We start from the raw sequence: 22,730 nt of genomic DNA, 5'->3' as shown, positions 1-22,730 counted from the left end.
AAGTAACTAGAAGAATAACAATGGGGTGGAGCACATTCAGCAAGCATTCTCAAATCGAGTGGTATATTGCCACTATCCCTAAAGACGAAGGTATATAACAGCAGCATCTTACCTATACTTACCTACGGATCAGAAAAATAAAGGATTACAAAGAGCGTTCAACTGAAGTTGAGCGCGAAGCAGCAAGCAATCAAAACGAAAATCATAGATGTAACCCTAAGGTACAAGAAGAGAGCAGAGTGTACCAGGAAACCAATGGGTGTTAAGATCATCATAGTCCAAATCAAGGAAAATAAATGGTCATGGGCAGGGCACGTAGCGTCAAGGCAAGATAACTGATGGTCATTAAGGAGCACAGACTGCATTCCAAGAGACGACAAGCGAGTGAAAGGGAAGAGAGAAAGTTAGGTAGAGAGATGAGATTAGAAACTTTGCGGGGGTATAAAATGGCAGTAGCAAGCACTGAACCGAGTTGACTGGCAGAGCATGGTAAAGGCTTTTGTCCTGAGGTGGGCGTTGTCAGGTTTATTATTATTATTATTATTATTATTATTATTATTATTATTATTATTATTATTATTATTATTATATAAAAAGATGATATAGAAAATTGCAGACCAATTTCTATCTTGCCTATACTCTCTCAGATACTAAAAAAATGTTTGCTTCAATGTATGACGTCTTTCTTACAGAAGTTCTCGCTACTAACACCCAGGCGATTTGGTTTCATTGCTAATCGCAGTACTATAACAATATTGGAAGCGTTTAGTGATGAAATATCTTCAGCTTTAGAGAAGAACCTGTTCTGTTGTGTTCTATTTTTAGACTTGACAAAAGCGTTTGAAACAGTGAACCATACCATTTTGTTAGAAAAGCTATTTTGTTTGGGCTTTAGGGGGGCTTTTCATGATGTACTCTATAATTACAAGATAAGTCACAAGTCGTTATGGGATGTAGGGAAGTAATTAGCAATAGAACATATATTACAGCTGGTGCGCTACAAGGATCGCTGTTGTCACCATTGCTATTTAATTTATTCATGAATGGCTTCCCCTTAGGAATTTGTAAAGCCAATATGTACCAGTATGCAGATGATACGGTGCTATTACCACGTCACATACGTTATAAAGGAGCGATTAATGCTTTTCAGAGTGAAATTCATAATGCAATAATATGGTTTGAAGAAAACTGCGTAACTGTAAACGAAAAGAAAACAAAAACTATCTGCTTTCGAAGCCCTCTAAAAACACAAAAAATTGATATACCAGTTTTTCTCCACACCGAGCATTGCAACCCTTGCAAATGTTTTGCAGTGGAAAATATCGAAACATTCAGAGACCTAGGCGTAATTTTTCATGGTGGTTTGTCTTGGCAACATCACATGGCGTTTGTTTGTTCCAAACTGAGAAGTGTGGCATGTCTGCTTTCTAATATGAAAAGCTTGGTGCCTCTACCAGTGAAAAAAATGATAGTTCATTCGCTCACATATAGTGTGGTGAGATATGGGATTACAGTTTTCGCATTTTGCTCAGAACACTGGACCACACGCATTAATAGTTTACTTCGAAATATTTTATGAAGTGTAGCTTACGGTAGTAAGGTAGATGCCAGTACTATTTTTTGAGATTTGGGCTTTTGTGTATTCCGGGATCGTTTATTAAAACAGTTGTGCTGAGACAAAATTGGTGTGATGACTTTGACATGCCATAAGTAACTCGTCGAGCCCCGAGAGAAAAAAAAGTGTTGTATTGTGCCACGGTTTTTTAACAGATATGGGGAAGCATGTAGAAGTCTATGTATTCCAAAAATTTTCAATGCACTACCTGAAGAACTTTTTTCAGCGAGTTCAAAAAAAGCAGTAAAATAAATTACTCGCTAAGCTGTTAAATCACATGGTCTACTTGTATGTCACGTATGCTCAGGGTCCCTCCTTCGTTCTTTTTTATTTACTGCCTGTAAAAAAGCAATGGTGTATATCTTTAGTCTGTTCATTGGCAAAGAAGGAACAATAGTTTTTGTTACCTTGTATTCACATCGCTCTAACTGGCTCTGCCGGGCCTTGTCACACAAGTCTTTGGTACTTAGACAGGCTTGCTTCTTTGTATTTTTATGCATGTCTAAAATAGGTTATTATTATGATTATTATTATTATTATTATTATTCAATCCTAATTGAGTTACAAAGTGCAGGGTAACATGTAAGAGACAGAGCAGGCAGAAAGGCAAATAATGCTGACAGGGTGCCATCTCAGTCAATAAGGCATGCAAGGAGCAGTTATGTGCATACGTTAGAACACTTTAAAGCAAACAAGTGGTGACTGTTTCACAATTTACATAAGAGTTCATAAAACATTGTTAGCAAAGCACTGATGCTTCGAGACCTGTCCGTAAGACCTAAATTGTAGTGAAATATTTTTCTTCTGACAATAAAAAAAGGAATGTGCAGAAATACCGAGACTTCTTAAATAACAACATAAGATTACATCTAACTAAATTAAAATGCAACACATACTTCTACCCAACAAATTGAACAAAAGGGGCAATCAAAAAGAAAGCCTCTGTGATTTAAAAGAGAGAGGAAAGTTATTTTTGAAGCATTACTAGATATTTGTGTATTTTCTTTTTAAACATAATTACTGAGCTGCTTTTTCACTATGGTGGTAAATGTGGGACGTGTGTTGAACATTTCAGGGATTGTATGCTGTAGCCTTTGTTTACCGTAGTTCGTGCGTATCCTTTCGCTGCAGTATGTTATGCGTCTAAAGTTGTATGTGATATGTCGTCGAGAATGTGTATCGGAAATGCGAGGGCGTTATATTTCAATTTATCATATATATATATATATATATATATATATATATATATATATATATATATATATATATATATATATATATATATATATATATATATATATATACGATTCAAAGCATCAAAACATGATCTCTGATTTGAAGTTACGCAATAAAGGTAATTATCATATACTTGCTTGTATGAGTACTGCAAGACAGTAGAAGCATTAGGATCGCGACGATGCTTACTAGGCAGAGCCACCCGATCAACCCTTTCAATGAAGGAGACTCTCACAGTGTTGATAATGATAGACAGGCGAAGAACATCAAAAATCAAATGCTGTCAGTATTTTACTTACATTAATTTCCCACTCGTGCTGAAGCGGCCAACCTGGCCGCTGTTTATGGCAGTGGAGTACATCGCCGAATGGTTTAGGCATGGCAACGGTTGCTACCCGGTAGTTCACAGTAGACGTGTGCTCGAAGATAGGGTAGGGGCCATTGAGCTTGACTGAAGCTGATCACACAGGCCAAAAACTCGTGTTGGGGTCCACAACAATGCTCCAGCATTGAAGCCGACGATACGGTGTACGTCATCGTAGTGAGTCTTCCTCTCTTGTTGGCTTGCCTCTACATGTCTTCCCGTTAAAGCCGAACGTGAGGTGTCTCCAGTCGTTTGATATGCATCCATTTCTGATAGCGTCAAGGTGTAATCGGGAATAGATGTTGATAAAACAGTTTTTAATGACTTCATGTGTACCTCTGAGTTCCCAAATGTAAGCCGTGGAACCCTTACGCCTTTCAACCGAGCTCAAAGAACTTCGTACGTATTATATCCCCATAACGCTTGGTACTTCATTATTGCAGCAATCCTCTTTTTCTTTGCTGCCAATGCTTTTTTCCTCTGCCTGGATATATCTCCCTCATTTAACCATACTCCGACGTACTTGTACTCACTTACCCTCGGTATTTCTTGACCCTGTACTTGAGACCACCAGGTCTTCGTGATCAATAAGGACCATCAATCCACATTTTGTTGAAGTAAATCCCATTGTCCTGGAGCCTCACATTCCCTTCCGCATATATCTGCTAGCAGCTGTAGTAGTGGCAATAGACTTTTATTCAGCCGCAATTTACAGGTTAAGCATTGTGACCGCCTGTGTGTCCAGTCGACGCTGTTCTTCTTTCCCTTCGGTGCCGATCCAGTCGAGCCAGGAGGTTATAGAAATGGGGGGGGGGGGTAGGGTAATAGCTGGATTGCTGAGCAGAGCGGCAATAAAACAGGCAGTGTGACAGGTGGGCATATGGGGAGGGGCAATCGGGACAGCAGAGATTAGACATATATTAATAAAGGAAAATCTGAGAGGGGGTTATCAGGTGATTTATTTAGATGTGCCGTAGAGTTCGAGCCTCGAGTGCAGTGAGTGATGGATGAGGGGGAGGGTAAAGACGCTTCTCGAGCTGGAGCTGGAGATATACCTCCTTGATAGTGTGACGCAAGGAGATATGCCCATCGTTATTTGCGGAGCTCTTACTGCCTTCCGAAGGTGTGGGCCAGGCAATGAACGGTGCCTGGTGCAATATATTGTGGACAAGCTGATGAGCTAGCTCATTGCCGTTATTACCTGAATGCCCAGGAGCCTAGCGAAGGAAGACAGTGGAGGGTTGAAGAGCCGAGGCCGCTCGCTCGACCTCCAGTTTAAGAGCAGGGGGCAACGTGTTGTTCTGTATGTGACGGATGGCGGCGTGAGAGTCAGAGTAAATAATGTACTCGGGGAGAGAAGGGAGGCAGGAAAATGACTGCATGGCGTAAACCATGGAAAGGACCTCGAGCTAAATTACATTTCGTTGGTGCAAGTATGGCCCGCTAGTGTGCGTGTCAGGTGCCGAAATGTGTGGATGGTAGGTTACTTAGCCGCACGAGCCCCGAGGAGCCATGTATAAGGCATCCGTGTAGGCAACTCACTGTGTAGATAGAAGAGGGGAATTAAGTTGTGCTGCCACATGAAGCCGGCCGGCGTGAAGAACGGGAGACATATTGGATGGGAGGGGAAGGCTGCGAAGGTTAGAAGGAGGGGTGCTAGCGGCAGAAGGCAAGGTGAGAACGGAAACGGGAATGCGAGGGATACCCGCTTGGGCCAATAGCCATTGGCTTTGACGAGTGAGAGAAAGACGGGCAATCTGAGAGTCGTGGTGTAGAGAAAAAAGAGGACATAATGGATAGAAGAGGCCTGCGGTAATGAGCTTAGTGGTAGGGGTAGTGACAGGGAGGTTTAGAGCTACCTTGTAGAGGCCTAATATAGCTCTTTAGAGTGTGTTGAGTTGCATTTGGGTAAATTGAACGCAGGGTGCAAAGTACAAGAACTTGTTAAGGGTGAGTGCATGTGCAACCCGGCACACATGAGCCTCGTGGAGCCCCGTCTGCCGAGTGACAAGGCGTCGCAGGAGGTGAGTCACCGAGTGGCAAGTCCTCACAGCGTCATGTAGGGCCTGTGCCTTCTTTGTCACTTGCAAAGGGAAGCCAAGAACTTTGCATTGCTGACAGCGGGGATGAGAGAGCTAGAAAGTTGTAGGAAGATTAGGGTGTTGTGGGAGCGCTGGTACGCTGACCGGTTTAGCAAAAGTAGCTCACATTTCTCCGGTGCAGGATACAGGCCAGCAGTAGCGAGAAAGCAAGCAATAAGGTCCAGGCCACGTTGCAATTATCCTGCACGTGGCCGAGACATCCAGACGTACACCAGAAAGTAATGTCGTCTGCATAAAAAAGCCGCTGTATACCATAATGACTGTGCGCAGATAGGACAATATTGTCTGCACAAACTAGACCTGGAAGCTTGCCCCGCCGCGGTGGTCTAGTGGCTAAGGTACTCGGCTGCTGACCCGCAGGGCGCGGGTTCGAATCCCGGCTGCGGCGGCTGCATTTCCGATGGAGGCGGAAATGTTCTAGGACCGTGTGCTCAGATTTGGGTGCACGTTAAAGAACCCCAGGTGGTCTAAATTTCCGGAGCCCTCCACTACGGCGTCTCTCATAATCATATAGTGGTTTTGGGACGTTAAACCCCACATGTCAAGACCTGGAAGCTTGTACTCAACCATTGCGACAGCCCGTTCGTGTGACAGATAAAGCCGAACGTTGCTATCTTCGAGGGCTCTTTTCATCCTCACCTTGTACAGCGTGAATAACAGTGGGTACAACAGACATCCCTGTCTCAACCCCTTGCTAATTTGAACACTGTCATGGCTACCTATTTGTTCCCATTCAATGCAGACTGCGATTTCTCAATATATTTCTCTCAAATGCTGGGTACAGTCGTCACCGAAGCCCACTTCCTTCAGTATTCTCATGATATTTTCTGATTAAAGTATTTGTACGACCCAGTTATGCCCAGATAAATTACGTATCAGAACGTGCTTTCTATTTCAGATATTTCTATACACTGAGTAAAAACAAACAGGTTATCGTCTAATGGCCTGTTGATGCGGAATATCAAGTCTGAATGTCACCCAAAATGTGATTTTGCTGTTCCCACGTTTATAATTTTAGTTTTACTGCCTGCTTTGCCAACCTGTATAGCGCCGACGTATTAGTTAATGGTCTATACGGGTGAAAGCTAGCCTTTTCTCCTTTGCCTTCATACATTAGGTTCATTCTACTTTTCCACCACCTGTAAGGTAAGCACTTTTCTATGAATTTAAGCTGTGCTTTTTTATTGCTATCTCCTAGTTCGTTGATAAGACTGAAGAGAATCCCATCGAAACCCGGGGAGTGCGCTTAGAAATTTTCGCTCTGGCCTTTTGCTTGAAATTCTCTGTTCCTACTTATTTTTCGGTTGCACTTTTTTATACTGTTTCTCACCGGAGGAACCTCCTGGGTTACGTTTTCAAAATAATCAGCTGTTACTTTTCTGATTATAAGCCTCCGTTTGTGCTTTCGACCAAATCATTTTTGTAAATAATCAAAAATACTAAGCGCAGGGTAGTAATTTCACCGTTTAAGTGAGATTCAGCATGGCTCCACAGCGAGCTTTGCCATTAATAATCACCCATCATGAACACACATATTTTACTGTGACTCAACTTGGCAGGCGCATAGTTTTCCTTCTGGCAAAAGCAACATTTGACCAAGGCCGGCCCGACAGCTAAGTGTGTGGCATCGCTCACACTGCGAATGAGAGTGAAGCAGCAGTTTTGTTCTTTCCGTTCCGAATTTTTGAAATTGTGGCCAGGTTTCAAACTGGAGCCATTTTCACTGGTCAGATGGTGCTAATCATGCGGATATTTCATAGATTGTTCCCGCGGCACACCATACGTAGAGGTTCGTGTGCTCAATCTGGCAGCCGGAGAAAGGAGTGTGTGCTAGTGTGCTCTCGACCTAGGGCCGACAAAGGTTTTTCGCCATTCGATTCGGCCCAATCTAGAACTGTTAAGCTATTATAAGCCTTTAACGAGAATACAGACTCCTCGAGTCTTGTCCTCAGCTGATGCAGTCGAGCCCTGTGTGTGGGTCTACGAGACTCCGAAAAATAGGTCTCCATGGTCGTGCTCTGACAGCCGTGGTGGAGGCACAGCTATACCTAAAGTCAAGGGGAAGAAAAAGAAGCCTTGGGAGCGACATCATGGGATTGCCATGCCAGCAGTGATCCTCTAAATTCATAGGGTGAGTGAAATAACTGTGCACAATAAAGAACCCCAGGTGGTCAAAAATTTCGGAGCCCTCCACTACGGCGTCTCTCATAATCATATGAAGGTTTTCGGACGTTAAACCCCACATAACAATCAATCAATGATTGAGATACCTTTATTAGGTCCACAATAGGCGCGAGTTATTTCAGCGTCACCTGGCTATGCCCACTATCCTAAGATTGTGGCAAGCCACCATCTTAGGAGAGTTGGCAATAGGTACGGTGTGTCGACGGTGTTCTCAGTCCCAGGAAAGCTGCCAAAATTGTGCCCCGCGGTCAACAGTAGGGCTATTTGCAGCTGTGAAAAAAAATGCATATGATCTTGGCAGTGAACAGAGCCGAGGATGGTATGGTGGCTGAAATGTTTTGGTTTATTAATGCTTCATGTCACAGGGCAGCGCCGTACAACGGAGTGTTGAACGCCGGCCACCGGGCTTCCATGCGGAGACGTTGGATGGGTACAGGCAGCCTTGGCAGCGCCATCTGTCGGTGCAGGAACGAAGTGGAGTGGTACAAAAGTGGGGAAAAAATTGCTGAAAAACGAAAAGTAACGCATTGCGTGGAGAGATCAACCTAGAATGTACAACACATGAGTGAAAAATCTAGAATGATAATTTAAATTTGCGAATATATGCGCATTTCTTAAAACTGACCCAGTCACAATATGAAGTGGATTTGAAAAGCAAATTCAACTTCCTGAATACTGCGTAACTTAAGCTTCGAGAAGCCTGACGTGGTGCGGTCGCGTTTATTGTTTCAGCAGGAAAATCTACAGCAAACAAAGTCTGCTGAGAGGAAAACTGTTTTTGTGCGCAAAACGCTATAAAATACATTATGATACGACAGAGCGACTATCCTATCCTAATATTGGCCTGAAATGTTTTGCGCGCAAACTAAGTCTTTCCATGAAGGATTCAGTTGACCACCTAGTCCAAGCAGCTACCCTGTGACACATAAAACGCAATTATGTAACAAGAGCTCAACAGCGTCTCACTCTTTCACCTACTGTTTGAAAGAAGGAAAATACTATGGGTATGGTATTTTACACCAAAAATAAAACGTGGGACTAATTTCGAGATGTTGAATTTGAAAGTCATGGTCCCTGTTTAGTGAACGTAACTTGCTGAGACTCCTGCCTTCACTGCAGAGTGAAGTCGGAAAGACACCGAAAAATGTGGACATTGTCTTCTCTTTCCCTTTTTTACGCGGTGCATTCACTAGAACTAATCCCGGTTACAACTTTTTCACAACGAATTTCCCTTTGCCACGAATGGGGACACCATCTTGTTCACACTTGGTAAAGAGACCTCTGCAAAGCGAAAAATTGCATAGCCACGTGGGAGTTGAGCTCATGCCTACGCGCACTCTCCAGCTCAAGCAGACGAATGTGTGCGTGGCTTTTATTACATGAGCGATTTCTAGTTTTTGAATGAGTGTGCTTAAACTAACATTGAACGACAGTCTGTCAACCATTAAACAGTCTTTGGTTACCTTAACCGTTAGGTAAGAATTATCTAAAAAAAGTGCTATATGATTTTATCAGCTTAGTTTTTTTTGTTCAGTGAGATATGCTTTCGTGTGCTTTGAACGGCGGTAAGAAAAGCCTCTTCTGTAGTACAATTCAGCACATTGCAGAATGAGGTATTGACAGACTGTGTTTTAGCGGAGCTCTCATGTCATGCATCACGCTATGGCCGCAAGTATTGCAGGGCAAAGCAAGCGATTATCCCTGACAGGCCATCCAGTGTTACTGCTGGTGTCAGTGCAGAGTGCTCGTTGCATGGTTCACGTAGGCGGCAAGAACAGCAGAACAATGATGTGTCGATACTGAAAGAGGCAGTGTCATACCGTATGTGCACAAAGTTTCACATAATTTGAAAAAATAACCCAGAAAGAGAATGTCCGTGCACAGCTCTCTGCTCCAGAAAAACGCGCAAGGTTAAAAATTGTAAGAAGGAGTTACAACCCGCCTGTGGAGAGAAGCTTTAACTATGCGTGTTTAACGTTACCCAGCTATCGTCTGTGTGTTTCCTCTATCGCATGACGTGGTTTTTGATAAGGAAGAGTGGTGGGTGTGTCAACAACCAGCTGCGCGATCATTGTGACAATGTAAAAAAAACACGGTTTCTTTGTATAGTTTCCTCGCTATGCATTGTAAGACGTGTGCATGCACTCGATTGTTTGACGGTTGTGTCATTTTGGGCAAACGTTTTAATATTTTCATATGTGAGATGGTTGAGGCGAATACTATTGCGAAATGTGCGAAGTTGTGTTTCAGCACACCATATGTGTTGTTGTCTGGAGAAGTGCTCGACCTTTTAGGGCGTATGCAGGAAAATGCTGACATAGAATCGCTAACTTGACGTTTGCTTAAACTGCGTTTTTTTATCGTGTGCCACGCCTCATGGTTATATGTTTTTGGTCAACTGTGTGGCGTCACGTCTGCGCTTACGTAAGCCACAAAGGGCGTTGTATAGGGTCCTTCATTAAACAAAGTGTAGCGTTCATCCATTCTTCGCTGTCGCCTGCTTTGTTCATGCTCAAGCTGAACTACACCGTAGCCATGCGATATTAACAGAAAATTATTCCAAGGCCACATGAGCGGTAGTACTCTAGAGCAGGCACAATTGCTTAATCACTACCTCAAGCCTGAACATTAATGCTAGCGAAAGCTAGTTTTATCCACTGATAATGACTTCGCCTAGGAGGACCCAGATATTCCGAGAACTTCTCGACATCTTAAGCCCATGGCGGCAAATGAGACATATTGTGTGACAAGTACGAAAGCTGTGGCAGCGCTAGCAGAGACTTCTTGGTAATGAGCGGCACTATAAAAAGACTCGATATGCCCACGGCCGGACGTTGCCATCACCATGTGCTGGCCAGGAATCTCTGAGACTATACAGCTGAGCGACTAACTCCTCCTCGTGTACCCGAGACGTTCATCGAAACCGTGGCTGCTGATTTGTCTTTCCATACCCACCGGCGGAATACCAATCAAGAAGGGTGTAAGGCAGGGGGACACAATTTCCCCAATGCTATTTACCGCGTGCTTACAGGAGGTTTTCAGAAGCCTAGAATGGGAACAGTTAGGGATAAGAGTCAATGGAGAATACCTTAGTAACCTGCGCTTCGCCGATGACATTGCATTGCTGAGTAACTCGGGGGACGCATTGCAACTCATGATTACGGAGTTAGACAAGGAGAGCAGAAAGGTGGGTCTTAAAATTAATCTGCAGAAAACGAAAGTATTGTACAACAACCTCGGCAAGGAGCAGCGCTTCGAGATAGGTAATAGTGCACTTGAAGTTGTGAAAGACTATGTCTACTTAGGGCAGGTAATAACCGCAGAGCCGAACCACGAGATTGAAGTAACTAGAAGAATAAGAATGGGGTGGAGCACATTCGGCAAGCACTCTCAAATTATGACAGGTAGTTTGCCACTATCCCTCAAGAGAAAGGTATATAACAGCTGTATCTTGCCGGTACTTAGCTACGGAGCAGAAACCTGGAGACTTACAAAGAGGGTTCAGCTGAAATTGAGGACTACGCAGCGAGCAATGGAACGAAAAATGGTAGGTGTAACCTTAAGAGACAAGAAGAGAGCAGAGTGGATTAGGGAACAAACGGGGGTTAAGGATATCATAGCTGAAATCAAGAAGAAGAAATGGACATGGGCAGGGCATGTAGCGCGTAGACAGGATAACCGCTGGTCATTAAGGGTAACTGACTGGATTCCCAGAGAAGGGAAGCGGGTTAGGGGGAGACAGAAGGTTAGGTGGGCAGATGAGATTAAGAAGTTTGCGGGTATAAATTGGCAGCAGCAAGCAAAGGACCGGGTTAACTGGCGGAACATGGGAGAGGCCTTTGTCCTGCAGTGGACGTAGTCAGGCTGATGATGATGATGATGACCCACCGGCGGAGGGTATGTACAGCCGAGGCGGCGGCCCCGCACTGCCACCCCGGTGCGCTGCGCTCTTCTACGAGGTGGCCGCCTGTTCCGCAGGAGGCGCCCCCGTCGTCGTTGTCGTCGTCGTCACGTCGGGTGCCGCAGTCGAACTGTTGCCCAAGTCAGTCGTCGAGTCCTGCAAATAAAAAGGAAAACGTCAATGACCTAAACAAGTCGTGTAGCCTGAGAAATTCATAAACCAGGGTGCGTGCGAGAGCTGAAGTTTCAACAAGTGTGGAAAAATGGTCTAATATTTGAACAGCCATGTGTTATAGTCTAAGGAAGGTGACAAACGCATGGCTACTGCCGTATTTCATATCTGCAATGCAGCCGTGCTGCGGTATTGTGCGTGGAGCTGGTATACATTTTTCTCTGGTCGCAACAGCAACCTTTGTAATAACTTAGTGCTCTGTGTGTGATTTTCATGTTAGGTTTAACGCCCCCAAAACCACCGCATGATTGTGAGAGACGCCTTAGTGAATGGCTCCGGAAATTTCGACCACCTGTGGTTCTTTAACTTGCACGCAAATTTGAGCACACGTGCCTGAAGCATTTTCGCCTCCACTGAAAACGCAGCCGCCGCAGCCATGACTTGATGCCACGACTTGCAGGTCAGTAGCCGAGTACCTTAGCCTCTGGACCGTGGTGGGACCATAATTGCATCATTACTCTTTCCATTTGCTGTCTTGTATAGTTTGCTCTCATTCCATGTATCTGCAGCAGAACTGTTATTTCGGATTTTGCGGGTCCAGAAATCCTATCCTACATAACTGAATGGCAAGTTATCAAAATTATCCAGAAAACAATAAACAACATTACGTCAGTGTTCATTCAATCTCCGGAAAAGATGCGAATTTGGTAATTATATCGCCTGAGTTCCGAACAACTATGTTTTGCAAAGTTCACGATTATTGGTGTTGATTTAATACATAATTAGAAAAAAAAACAGGCGCGGCTGTGCTGTAGAGCCCCCCTCTCCCCTTGCCACGTAAACAGCCCGGGTTGGATTCACACTCCGGTATACAATTTTTATTAATTTTATTAGAATCTTTCTCAAGTTTTCAGTCACGCAAAGGTGATGATTTTTTGCTTATAACCAATGACGCTGACAACGACGCTAGAATTTCTGCAAAACAAGGTCCTCAATGCTATCGCGTTAATAAACCTTGGAACATCTTTCCGAAGGAAACCCTGGTGGGGTGCGAAGCAACAACGTTCCGCACGGGTGGCGCCAAGCGTTAAACAGCGCCAATGCGAGTGCTGCGGTGGGTGGTGGAAGTTTCATTTGAAGCGATGGCTGGCGGAGCCGGCCATCGGCGAAGGCATAGCTGACTGCACCGGCTTGTTAGTGTGCCGGGTGAACCGTAGTTCTCGCCTTCTGTGTTTTGATTGCGATAATAATTGTATAAACACTCTCGGCTGGATTTTTCCGCCGGCGTCGACGTCGCCACTACTCACCGTATATGTATACGTATCTATATATTTGTAAACGCAAGATATAAAAATAACTCATAAAAAAGACTCCAGCGCGTGGAATCGAACATGAGATCTATGAGTCGTGAATGTGAGGCGTCAACCAGTGATCTACCGAAGAGCACCTCCTTCAACGTTCAAACGACAAGCCATTTATATCTACCACTAACTACTGGAGACTGGCATCTCCCGGGGAACTACTATCATGTTTTGTTGCCATGAGCCAATAAGTCGACCTTATGCACTAGTCTATAACTGCGATGAAACGGAGAGCCGCAAAACAGATAATATGCCGGGGGTGATGGCAGCATGCACTGGTGCTTGCGAGGGAGACAATTTGAGTGCTGAGCGTTTTAAATCTATGGCTGGGCGCACTGTTATACATTCACTTAACATCACCACTGAACAGATCCTATGGCATGGCCTGAAACTCTATGACCACCACTGACCCTTGTATCATAAAATACCACATATATATCAGTGGCCTCAAAGACTACGCGTATACTGTCAGCGTGCCTAATAGGAGGTCTAGGCTGGGCGAAACTAGTGCGTTCATGAGAGCTCTGCGGTTGCCAGCGATGCAAGCGTGTCTCATGAGTTGAGAAGGCAAGGCCAACGGTAGAAGGAGGGTATGATATAATTGTTCGTAGGGGCCTTGGTACACGGCTTGTTGCTAAATTTTGGTGCGAATGTTTTGATGACGCTCAAGCTTAAAGGCTGAGATAACTTCAAAAAACCGTTTCAGGGTCTCTTGAAATCGTCAGTCAGAACGATTACCAATTTTTCGTCATGAAAAGACAGGGGAAAGGGCCCAAGAATGTCCATGTCAGCTCCATCGAAGGGTTCAGGTGCCTTAGCTGACTAAATCTGGCCGAACGGGGTTTCTTTTGGCGCTGGCGTTCACGACAACTTTGACGTGTTGGTTGACGGTCCCCGAAAGTCCGGGCCAATATAGCGGGACAGATGGCGTGGCTTAGCTGTGCCGTGGATCCTAAATGACCGATGATTGGTCGAAACTCGGTGTCATGTCACTGCACCTCAAGTCTGACGAACTAATGGTACTCAGGGAACCGTCATCGTCCTCTTCTGCCTGATTGACGACATGAATGGGTGTTCGCGACAGTGTGTCAGCGTCGTTATGCTTACGGCCCGATTCATAAACAATAGTAACCCCGAATTCCTGTAGCCGCAAGCTCCACAGTGCTAGCCATTCGAAAGGGTCGCGCATGTTTGCTAACAGAGGGCATGGTAGACCGTCACTATCTTGAAAGGGGCGACCATGAAGGTATGGGCGCAACTTCGCGATTGCTCACACGGCAGTGAGGCACTCTTGCTCCGTGGTGGAACCTTCCCCTCGGCGTGGGATAAACATTGTGATGGTTCAGTCTGGTTCAGTTGTTGCGATGGAAGTGATGTTGGTGCTGCAATGTGAATGACAATGTTACGTCGGACAATGAGCTGCCCTTTTTACGATAGCGTATTCGACGTTGTTAACCTTAAAGTGTTCAACGTTAAAGTTTTTCGGCTCATCAGGAAGAAAAAGTGAGTGTTCTGAAAATAAATACATTTACGTATACTTCGCCACTACCAAAAGTAGGCTGTATCCACGTTGTTCGTTTTCTTTTTAAATTGTTGCGCCTCTAGAGCTTTGGACAATCGATGGAGATGCTAACAATGTGTGTAGTGTAGTGGCCTTGTGGATAAGCGCTGCAATACTGAGCGCCTCCAGAAAAATAACGTCATCAAATATTTACACGTTACACTGTTTTCAAGAAAGATGGGTACCTTCAGTACTTTTATTGCAGAAGAAAATTCGAAAGTAACCAATCAGCAAATAAATGAATCAAGTTTTTATTTTCGTCTTTGGTCAACACGAAAAAACAACAAAAGATGAGAAGCGTTTGTGTGAGCTAGAGGTACATAAATTACAAAAGCAAGAACAACTGATGCTCAATATGATCGTATTACTCAAGAGTCATTATTTATGTGACGTCAAGCAGACCAAGACACTTCAAAAGTAAAGTGATTTCTTGTAGCCTCTCCCACTCTACATTTCCCGGAACTCGGGACATCGCTTTTAGTACGCCGTTTTTCCCAGACCGTCTGGCTTTGACCTTCTACTTTTAAAATCGGCGTGATGACGCATGTTGCGGCCGACAAAACTACAATACATGGAAAAAAAGAAAGCAGCCTGATATCGACTGTCGCCACCGAAAGCGAACCTCAGTCGCCGACCGATAAGATGCAAACCTATGATACATATGTGGTGCTGGTGGGGACTAGCCCTTCTCACGCACTGACAATATACAATGTCTACGACAAGCAGTCGGCTGGCTTTTTGATTATGATTAAGCACTTCTTTTACGAAGAATGTGTGCACATGTGCCACTTGGCTGTACTCAGAAAATGTACTCGAAAAGGTAGGCGGCACTTACGCTCATCATTTCCCGTGTGTTTTGTCCGATTGGTAGTCTCGAAAACGTTTAAACTTCGTGATGAAAAGAGGACGAAACGGAAAAGATACACACACACAAGTGCAAATACAATACATGTCTTGGTTTTGTTGTCGTCGGCTCCCCCCCCTGAAATCAAGACGTGATTTCGTTGCTATCGGTTATGTAATCTGACGAAGCTAGTTTAGCATAATCTAAAAAAGTGTGTAAAGAAAGCATGGTTGCAAAAGTAGTCCGTTTTATGTAGCTTGCACTGTTGATTAATATGTGTGGTTTAACTAGCTTACACTGTAAGAGCCATTTTTTAGCGCGTTGGGCAAATAACAGTCTATACAAGCATTACTTTTAGCAGATTCGCTACACAACTTCATACATGAATACATGTTTCAGTTACGGTCTTCTCAGCTGTACATTTCTGTATCATATATTGAACATGCGTAAATTGATCAAAACTAAAACAAGTAAAGTACAAACGAATAAAAAGTGCTCACAAATGATTGTTTTCAATGTATCTAGCAATGACTGCGCCTTTTCATAATTAGTGCTACGCTTTCCCACCGGTATTCACGAATGAAAGGATAAAACAACAGAGAAATTATTTAGGTTAGCTATACCATGCCCGGTCGGCTATCCTAAGGGGAGGTGAAAGGAAAGGGCAGATGCACTGCCTTGGCTATTGAATGACTGCTTCTAGCCCATTTTCCTTCTTCTTTTCACTATTATGATTACAGACCAATTTCTTTTTGCCTGTACTCTCCCAGAGAACAGAAAAACTTTTGCTTAAATGTATGAAGTCCGCCTTACAGAATTTTTTGCTACCAACACCTTGGCTATTTGATTCATTGTAATTACAGCACTATAATAATATTAGAAACGTTCTAGGCAAGAAACTCTTCAATTGTGCTCTGTATTTAGACTCGGCGACATCGTCCGAAATAGTAAATGATACCATTTCATTAGAAAAGCTATTTCGTTCGAGCTTCAGGGGACCTTTATATTATGTGCTCAAAAATTACCTAGAAGACGGGTCACATGTGGTTAAAGAATATAGGGAAGTAATTAGCAATAGAAATATATTACAGATGGTGTGCCAGATGCATCAACGTTGTCACCGTTGTCACTGAATGTATTTGTGAATGACTTTCCCTCAGGACAAGAGATGCACTTGAGTGTGTTGCTAACACACAACTAGTCATGTAGCGCATAAAGAATGTGAGACACTGGACGAGGGACAGGACAAAGGGTAGCGCTCCCCTTTGTCCCTTCCCTCCTCTTGTGTCATATTTTTCATGCGCTACGTGATTAGTTCCCTCAGAAATTTCTAAAGCCAACGTATATTCGTGTGCGGATGATATGCTGCTAATAACACGTCACATACGTTATGAAGGAGCCAATAATGCTCTTCAGAGTGCAATAATAATAAAAGGCTATGATCCGAGGAAATTTTTCTAATTGCGAATAAAGAGAAAACTAAACTGATCTGCTTTCGATGCCCCGCCGTGGTGGTCTAGTGGCTAAGGTACTAGGCTGCTGACCCGCAGGTCGCGGGTTCAAATCCCGGCTGCGGCGGCTGCATTTCCGATGGAGGCGGAAATGTTGTAGGCCCGTGTACTCAGATTTGGGTGCACGTTAAAGAACCCCAGGTGGTCGAAATTTCCGGAGCCCTCCACTACGGCATCTCTCATAATCATATAGTGGTTTTGGGACGTTAAACCCCACATATCAATCGATCTGCTTTCGATGCCTTGTAAAATAGAAAAAAAAAACACAGCATATCCACGGAGTGAATGATGATTGGTGGGACGAAGCGATCGTCAGCCCATCCGTGCTTACGTTCGTTCATTCCTTCTTGCGTCCATCCATGCGTGCATCTGTACGTCCGTTCTTCCATCTGTCCGTCTATCTGTCTACCCATCCGCCCGTGCGTCCGTTTGTACCGCCGTCCCTCTGTCTATGCGTCTGCCCCTCAGTTCGTCCATGTGCCCGCCCCTCTGCCTGTTTGTCCGTCCGTCTGTGCATCAGTCCGTCCATCCATCTGTGTTTACACCCGTCCGTCCGTCCGTCTCTTTAGTGAACACTCCAAGTACAGCCATCTCACATCTTTTCATCAAGTATTCATCATGTACAAGTGCCACCATCCAGCGGACATACTAAGTTCGCCTATTTCGGGTATGTGCCACCCGTGGTTACGCACTACAGCGAGGGATGCACAAGCCACGCCATAAGGAGCTTCGCCTCTAAAGAATTGGATGTGCCAATTTTACCTCACAGTGAGCATTACCATTAATGCAATTGTATACTGCGCCAGAAAATGTTCTGACATTCAGACACTCAGGCGTAAATTTTCGCAGTGGTATGTCCTGACAGCATCCCATGGCATTTATATGTTTCAAACTGAGAAATATTGCATGTCTGCTTCTCAAAAAAAAGAGCTTGATGCCTATACCAGTAAAAAATGATATTTCATTTTCTTGCATATAGTGCAGGGAGATACCATATTATAGTTTTCGCAATTCGCTCAGAGCGCAGGAAAATACGCAAAGACAGTTTGCTTGAAAATTTTATAAAGTTGCTAATGATAGTAAGAAAGATGCGAATACTATTTTAATGATTTACGTTTTTGTATGTTCCAGAATTTATTTACTAAAACAGTTCTGAAATACAACAGGTGTGATGAATTCAAAGTGCCATATTTGTTGCACGTCCACCCCTGAGTTATGAAAAAAAGCGTTTTACTGTACCGCGCTTTCCCGACTGATATGGAGAAGCGTGTATAGGTGCATATATTCGCAATATTTTCAATGAACTACTTTAAAGGTTCATTTTTTATAGTTGAGTAAAGAAATCAAAGAAGTTACTCTCTAAACAGCAAAATCACATGGCTATGGCCTACTTCTATGTCACATGTGCTTTTGGTCCCTCCTTCGTTCCCCTTTTCTAGTTACTGCCTGTACAAGTGTCAATCGGATTTCTTAGGAAAAAGAAGCTACGACAGTTTTTGCGACCACATTGCTGCAACCGGCCTAGTCGCACAAGTGCGCGGATGTTTACACCAGCCCATTTCTTTGTAGCTGCAGAAAGAAAGTGATGGTTCTCTCACCACAAACTAAAACAAGCAGCACCATTCATTAAGCTGCTAGCATAATTTACCTACGTAAGACCAACGTTAGGATATGCCAGTGCAGTATGGAATACTATCAAGCCGGGGTTAATAAATCAAACGGAAAAATTACAGAGCAAAGTCGCAAGGCTATTTGTATTGCTTTATTCTCAAAATGATTCCGTTTATGAAGTGCTCCAGTTGCTTGAAATGCCTACGCTGACTCAACGCCAAAACGCTGGTCTGCTTAAACGTTTGTTGGATTGTCAAAAGGACACCTAGATACTGAAACTGAACCTTATCTTTTTCCCAGGCCGACCAGCAATGTGAGATCAATCAATTTCTTTGTGTTTAGTTCCTAAATGAAATCTTGATGTGTACGCGAATTCTTTTTTTTTTCACGAACGATAAAAAAGTGCACTCACATGCCAGTATCTGCACTGAGTTGAAAGATCATCAAAAGCTTTGAAGATTGCATTAAAATATATCGTAGCATTGAGTATGGCTAGTATTGTACGTACATTGCCATTTTAATGCGATAGCATTAGAGAGCTCGTGTCGCAGAAATTCCGCCGTAGGCGTCGGTACCCTTGGGTGTGAGCGTAATATCAACCGTGAGTGAAAACTGCAGGACGTAGAAACAAATAAAATTAATAATAAGATTTATTGTGGATCGAACCTGGGCCGTTTGCGTGGAAACCAAGTGTTCTACTACAAAGCCACGATGCCACTTTTCTTTTCGATATTACCCTTGCAGCTGCTGCGGGTGGAAACACTAAAAAAATGACATGTGGTGGCAGGAGTTTCCTTAACGCATTTTGTTCGACAGGTGTCACGACGAAAACTAGCCCGTTCGGCGATTCGTCGGCGCATTTGGGAGGCCATCAAACTACGTAGAAAATGGCCGGAATAGTGCAGTCATCGCCGCTATGCACATATCGGAACTTTCAAACAGCTGCGAAAATGGAGAACTATGTCTATCTAGCAGAAAACATCCCATGTCTTTCCATAGGCGTTGATCAAGCAAACAGCAAACGCTAAACAATGGGCTGCCATCTGTGAGGAATTTGTAGACTTTTTCTGGCGAGCGCGTGGCGTATATTTTGCAGGCCATGCGATTCTCGCTTTAGATAGATATTCGCCATATCCTACGTATCTGGGAATCGACGTTATGTGATACATGCGGAGGGAAGGTGATCGTGTTGCAATTTTTTATAGAGATAGACGCCACAAAATGACGCTAAATATATGTACAAACGTTGCACGCACAGACATAGGTTGAAGAGTTGCCGATTTTTATATAACCAGTTGTTTGCACTTACGCAACGATGCCAACTGCAAAATGCATATTACCAACACCAAAAGCTGATATGAAGCGCTGATGCCCGCGAGGATTCTAGCCCTGGACTTTTCTACATAAATCAACTTCAGCGCATGGCAACTAACCTAAATTAATGTTAACCCGATGTGACGGCTGTGTCACAGGAGTACATATGTAATGTTTATAAAATTGGGTAGGCAACTCTGCAACCACTATTGACGTTTCACGAATATTAGCGTCTATTAAAAAAGTAGTGGCCTCTGCGGCAAAATGATTCACTGCCAAGAAGAATGCTTGGGTTCCATTCCAGCTGGGACCCTCACATTTATCCTTTGCATTTGTTCGGTCGACGCTACCAATGTCATGTATTAATTAACGCTCGCGCGTTAAAATTGCCCATGTGTGTTCTCGTTGTTCCTTGGTAGGTACTAATGCCTAGTTCACACTGAAACATCCGCTTTCTACAGCGACCGAAATTCTCCTGCCGCCGAAACGCAGCGTCGTTCGCACTGGACGCGCCCCACGCCGCCGAATATGCCATCTACTACGGGGCGAACGCGGGATGGATGCGCTGTCACCCGGTTGTTGTCGCGGCTCGCAAACGCTACTACGCTATCCGGTGGTGTATACTTCAACGATTCTCTACTCAACAAGCAAGAAAACACAGTACTGCTTACTTTGCTGGCAAGTGGCTGTCTTGTAATGCACGAAGGGCAGAAAACCACCGACGCCAGCGGCGTTGGTGGGTTCGTTTTGCTCTGCAAGACCGCAACAAGCTCGGTCACGCCAACAGCAAGCTCGGTCACCTCTTTCACGAAATACGGAGGCGAAGTAGGCACAGAGTAGGTTAAACTCCCGTTGGTTTCAACATTCAGTTACGTGCACTGCGGCATAACAAGTGAGTAGGGCTTGGCCGCCATTTTTAGATGCGGAGCATCTAATACTCGAGGCTTGTAGTGCGGCGCCGTCCGCAAGCTTCCTCCTCCTTCTTCCACCATCTGTGCATCCCTTCCTCCTCTACACACCACGCGCGCTTCACTCCTCCACCATCTGTGCACCCTTCCTCCTCTACACACCGCGTGCGCTTCTCCTCTTCACGAACATTCGCTAGCTGTATAATGTAGCGCGCATGCGCCGCCACGCTTCGAGAACTTCGGCAGCTGACGCGCGTGCATGCGCCGTCACGCTTCGAGAACATCGGCAGCTGACGCGCGCGCATGCGCCGTTGCGCTTCTCCCCCTTCTCGAACATTCGACAGCTGACAGTGCATGCGCCGTCGCGCTGTATAGATACTCAAGGTCGGTGCTCGCTCGCTCAGTGGCCGCTCGTCGGTTGATTTGTACGGCGCGTCGACGTCCGAGGTCGCAATGATCGACGTCCCTTCGACCAGCGCCGGCCAAAGTGGCATCTAAAAGCCATCGTGCTCAAAGTTCGTCGCAATAAATAAACACCGCCCTTTCGCATACGTGTCGTATGTGTTCACTCATTTAACACCCCTCCTACAACCACGTTAACCAATTTAGCCAGTGACCCAAGTAAGTCGCAATTTAACACCCCATTTCACAACCCCGTTAACCAATTTAGCCATCGACCCAAGTAAGTCGCACTTTAACACCCCGTTAACCAATTATATGCTCCGCATCCTCCTCAGTGTTCCCCCGAGGAAAGCTGCGGGCAATTTATTTAAAATTCCTTGACTAGCGCTCCTATTGGTCCGTGGTGACCGATTCAGCGGCAGACGCCGCGAAAATCGGTACGAGAGCGATCGGCGCGGAGAGGGCCCTTTTGGCGGATCTCGCCGCCGCTGAACCGGATTCGGAGCACTTTCGGCGGCCGGAATGCTCAGTGTGAACGCGGCCTAAGTGTCAATCACCAGTGGCACATACCCGTACACCAGCGGCACATACCCGCCCATGGGCATGTGCCATTGTCTGGCGAGAAGTGTATGACAACGTGCACGACAGGGTTGTGACAATATTCATGTCTTGACCGGCACATGATATTCGTCAAACCATTTTACCTCCCTCCTGTGCTAATTTTGGTTCACGCCAAGTTAAAACGGTGACCACGAGGGCGCTCAAACGTAAGCGGTTGGATAGATAGATAGATAGATAGATAGATAGATAGATAGATAGATAGATAGATAGATAGATAGATAGATAGATAGATAGATAGATAGATAGATAGATAGATAGATAGATAGATGTGCTCAATGTTGCCATTGTTCGCTAAGAAATGCTTCGCATCTAACACCAGTATGTGCTATTCGTGCGTGCGTGCTGGTACAATCTTCTACGGCGTGTGTGTGTGTGTGTGTAACAAAACATATTAATAAGTATGCCCTTTGCGGCTGAAAGATGCACTAGGGGCCAGATTGTGCTGTGTGTGTGTGTGTGTGTGCGTGTGTGTGTGTGTTTGTGTGTGTGTGTGTGTGTGTAACAAACATATTGATAAGTATGCCCTTTGCGGCTGAAAGATGCACTAGGGGCCAGATTGTGCTATAGCGTTCAACTCTTAAAGGCGGAGCTAAAAGGTCCCCCAATTTTCGTTCAGAAATAGGTTGTGTAGATACTTCATATTGCACACTTTCACCATATTTGTTAGTACTTACCTTTACAGCATTTTTAGAAATATTACTTTTATTTGTTCTGAAAACTATACATATATTGTCTAGTTCTCTCTTCAACATATTATGCTGTACCTTTTTATTTTATGTTGACATATACTGTACCCACCCTGTTAGGACCATGACTGCTAGTAGTATTTGAAAAAAAAATAAATATATAAAAATAACTCAATTTCTTATGAATGTCTAGAATAAAGTAATATTTTTGTGTTATTAATAATAACGATACTATATTACTAATATAATTGTTCTTTTCACTACTCTTTTAAACTCAACACCCACGAACTTTCTTTGAAAAAGTTCAAACTTGTGTTAGAGGCGCAACGATAAGTAAG

The 22,730-nt window shown here is 44.3% G+C and overlaps 2 protein-coding genes across 5 annotated transcripts in view; one reads left to right on the top strand and one right to left on the bottom strand.

The window, feature by feature from the left end:
- The window catches only part of LOC119168408 (uncharacterized), a 626,194-nt gene that overhangs the window by 447,024 nt on the left and 156,440 nt on the right, over window positions 1-22,730 (top strand). The gene's annotated exons all lie outside the window — the stretch shown is intronic.
- The window catches only part of LOC119168430 (uncharacterized), a 39,496-nt gene continuing 24,589 nt past the window's right edge, over window positions 7,824-22,730 (bottom strand). The window contains exons 3-4 of the mRNA XM_075890978.1: window positions 11,390-11,558; window positions 7,824-8,006 (exon numbers count right to left, since the gene is read on the bottom strand). Coding sequence (XP_075747093.1) covers window positions 11,454-11,558 — 105 coding nt within the window. The 3' untranslated portion in view covers window positions 7,824-8,006; window positions 11,390-11,453. The remainder of the gene's footprint in view (window positions 8,007-11,389; window positions 11,559-22,730) is intronic.

Source organism: Rhipicephalus microplus, chromosome 3, assembly GCF_043290135.1.
Source record: "Rhipicephalus microplus isolate Deutch F79 chromosome 3, USDA_Rmic, whole genome shotgun sequence".
Classification (NCBI taxonomy): Eukaryota; Metazoa; Arthropoda; class Arachnida; order Ixodida; family Ixodidae; genus Rhipicephalus; species Rhipicephalus microplus.
Note: the sequence above shows the minus strand (reverse complement) of the source record. Positions and strands in the feature narration are given on the sequence as shown.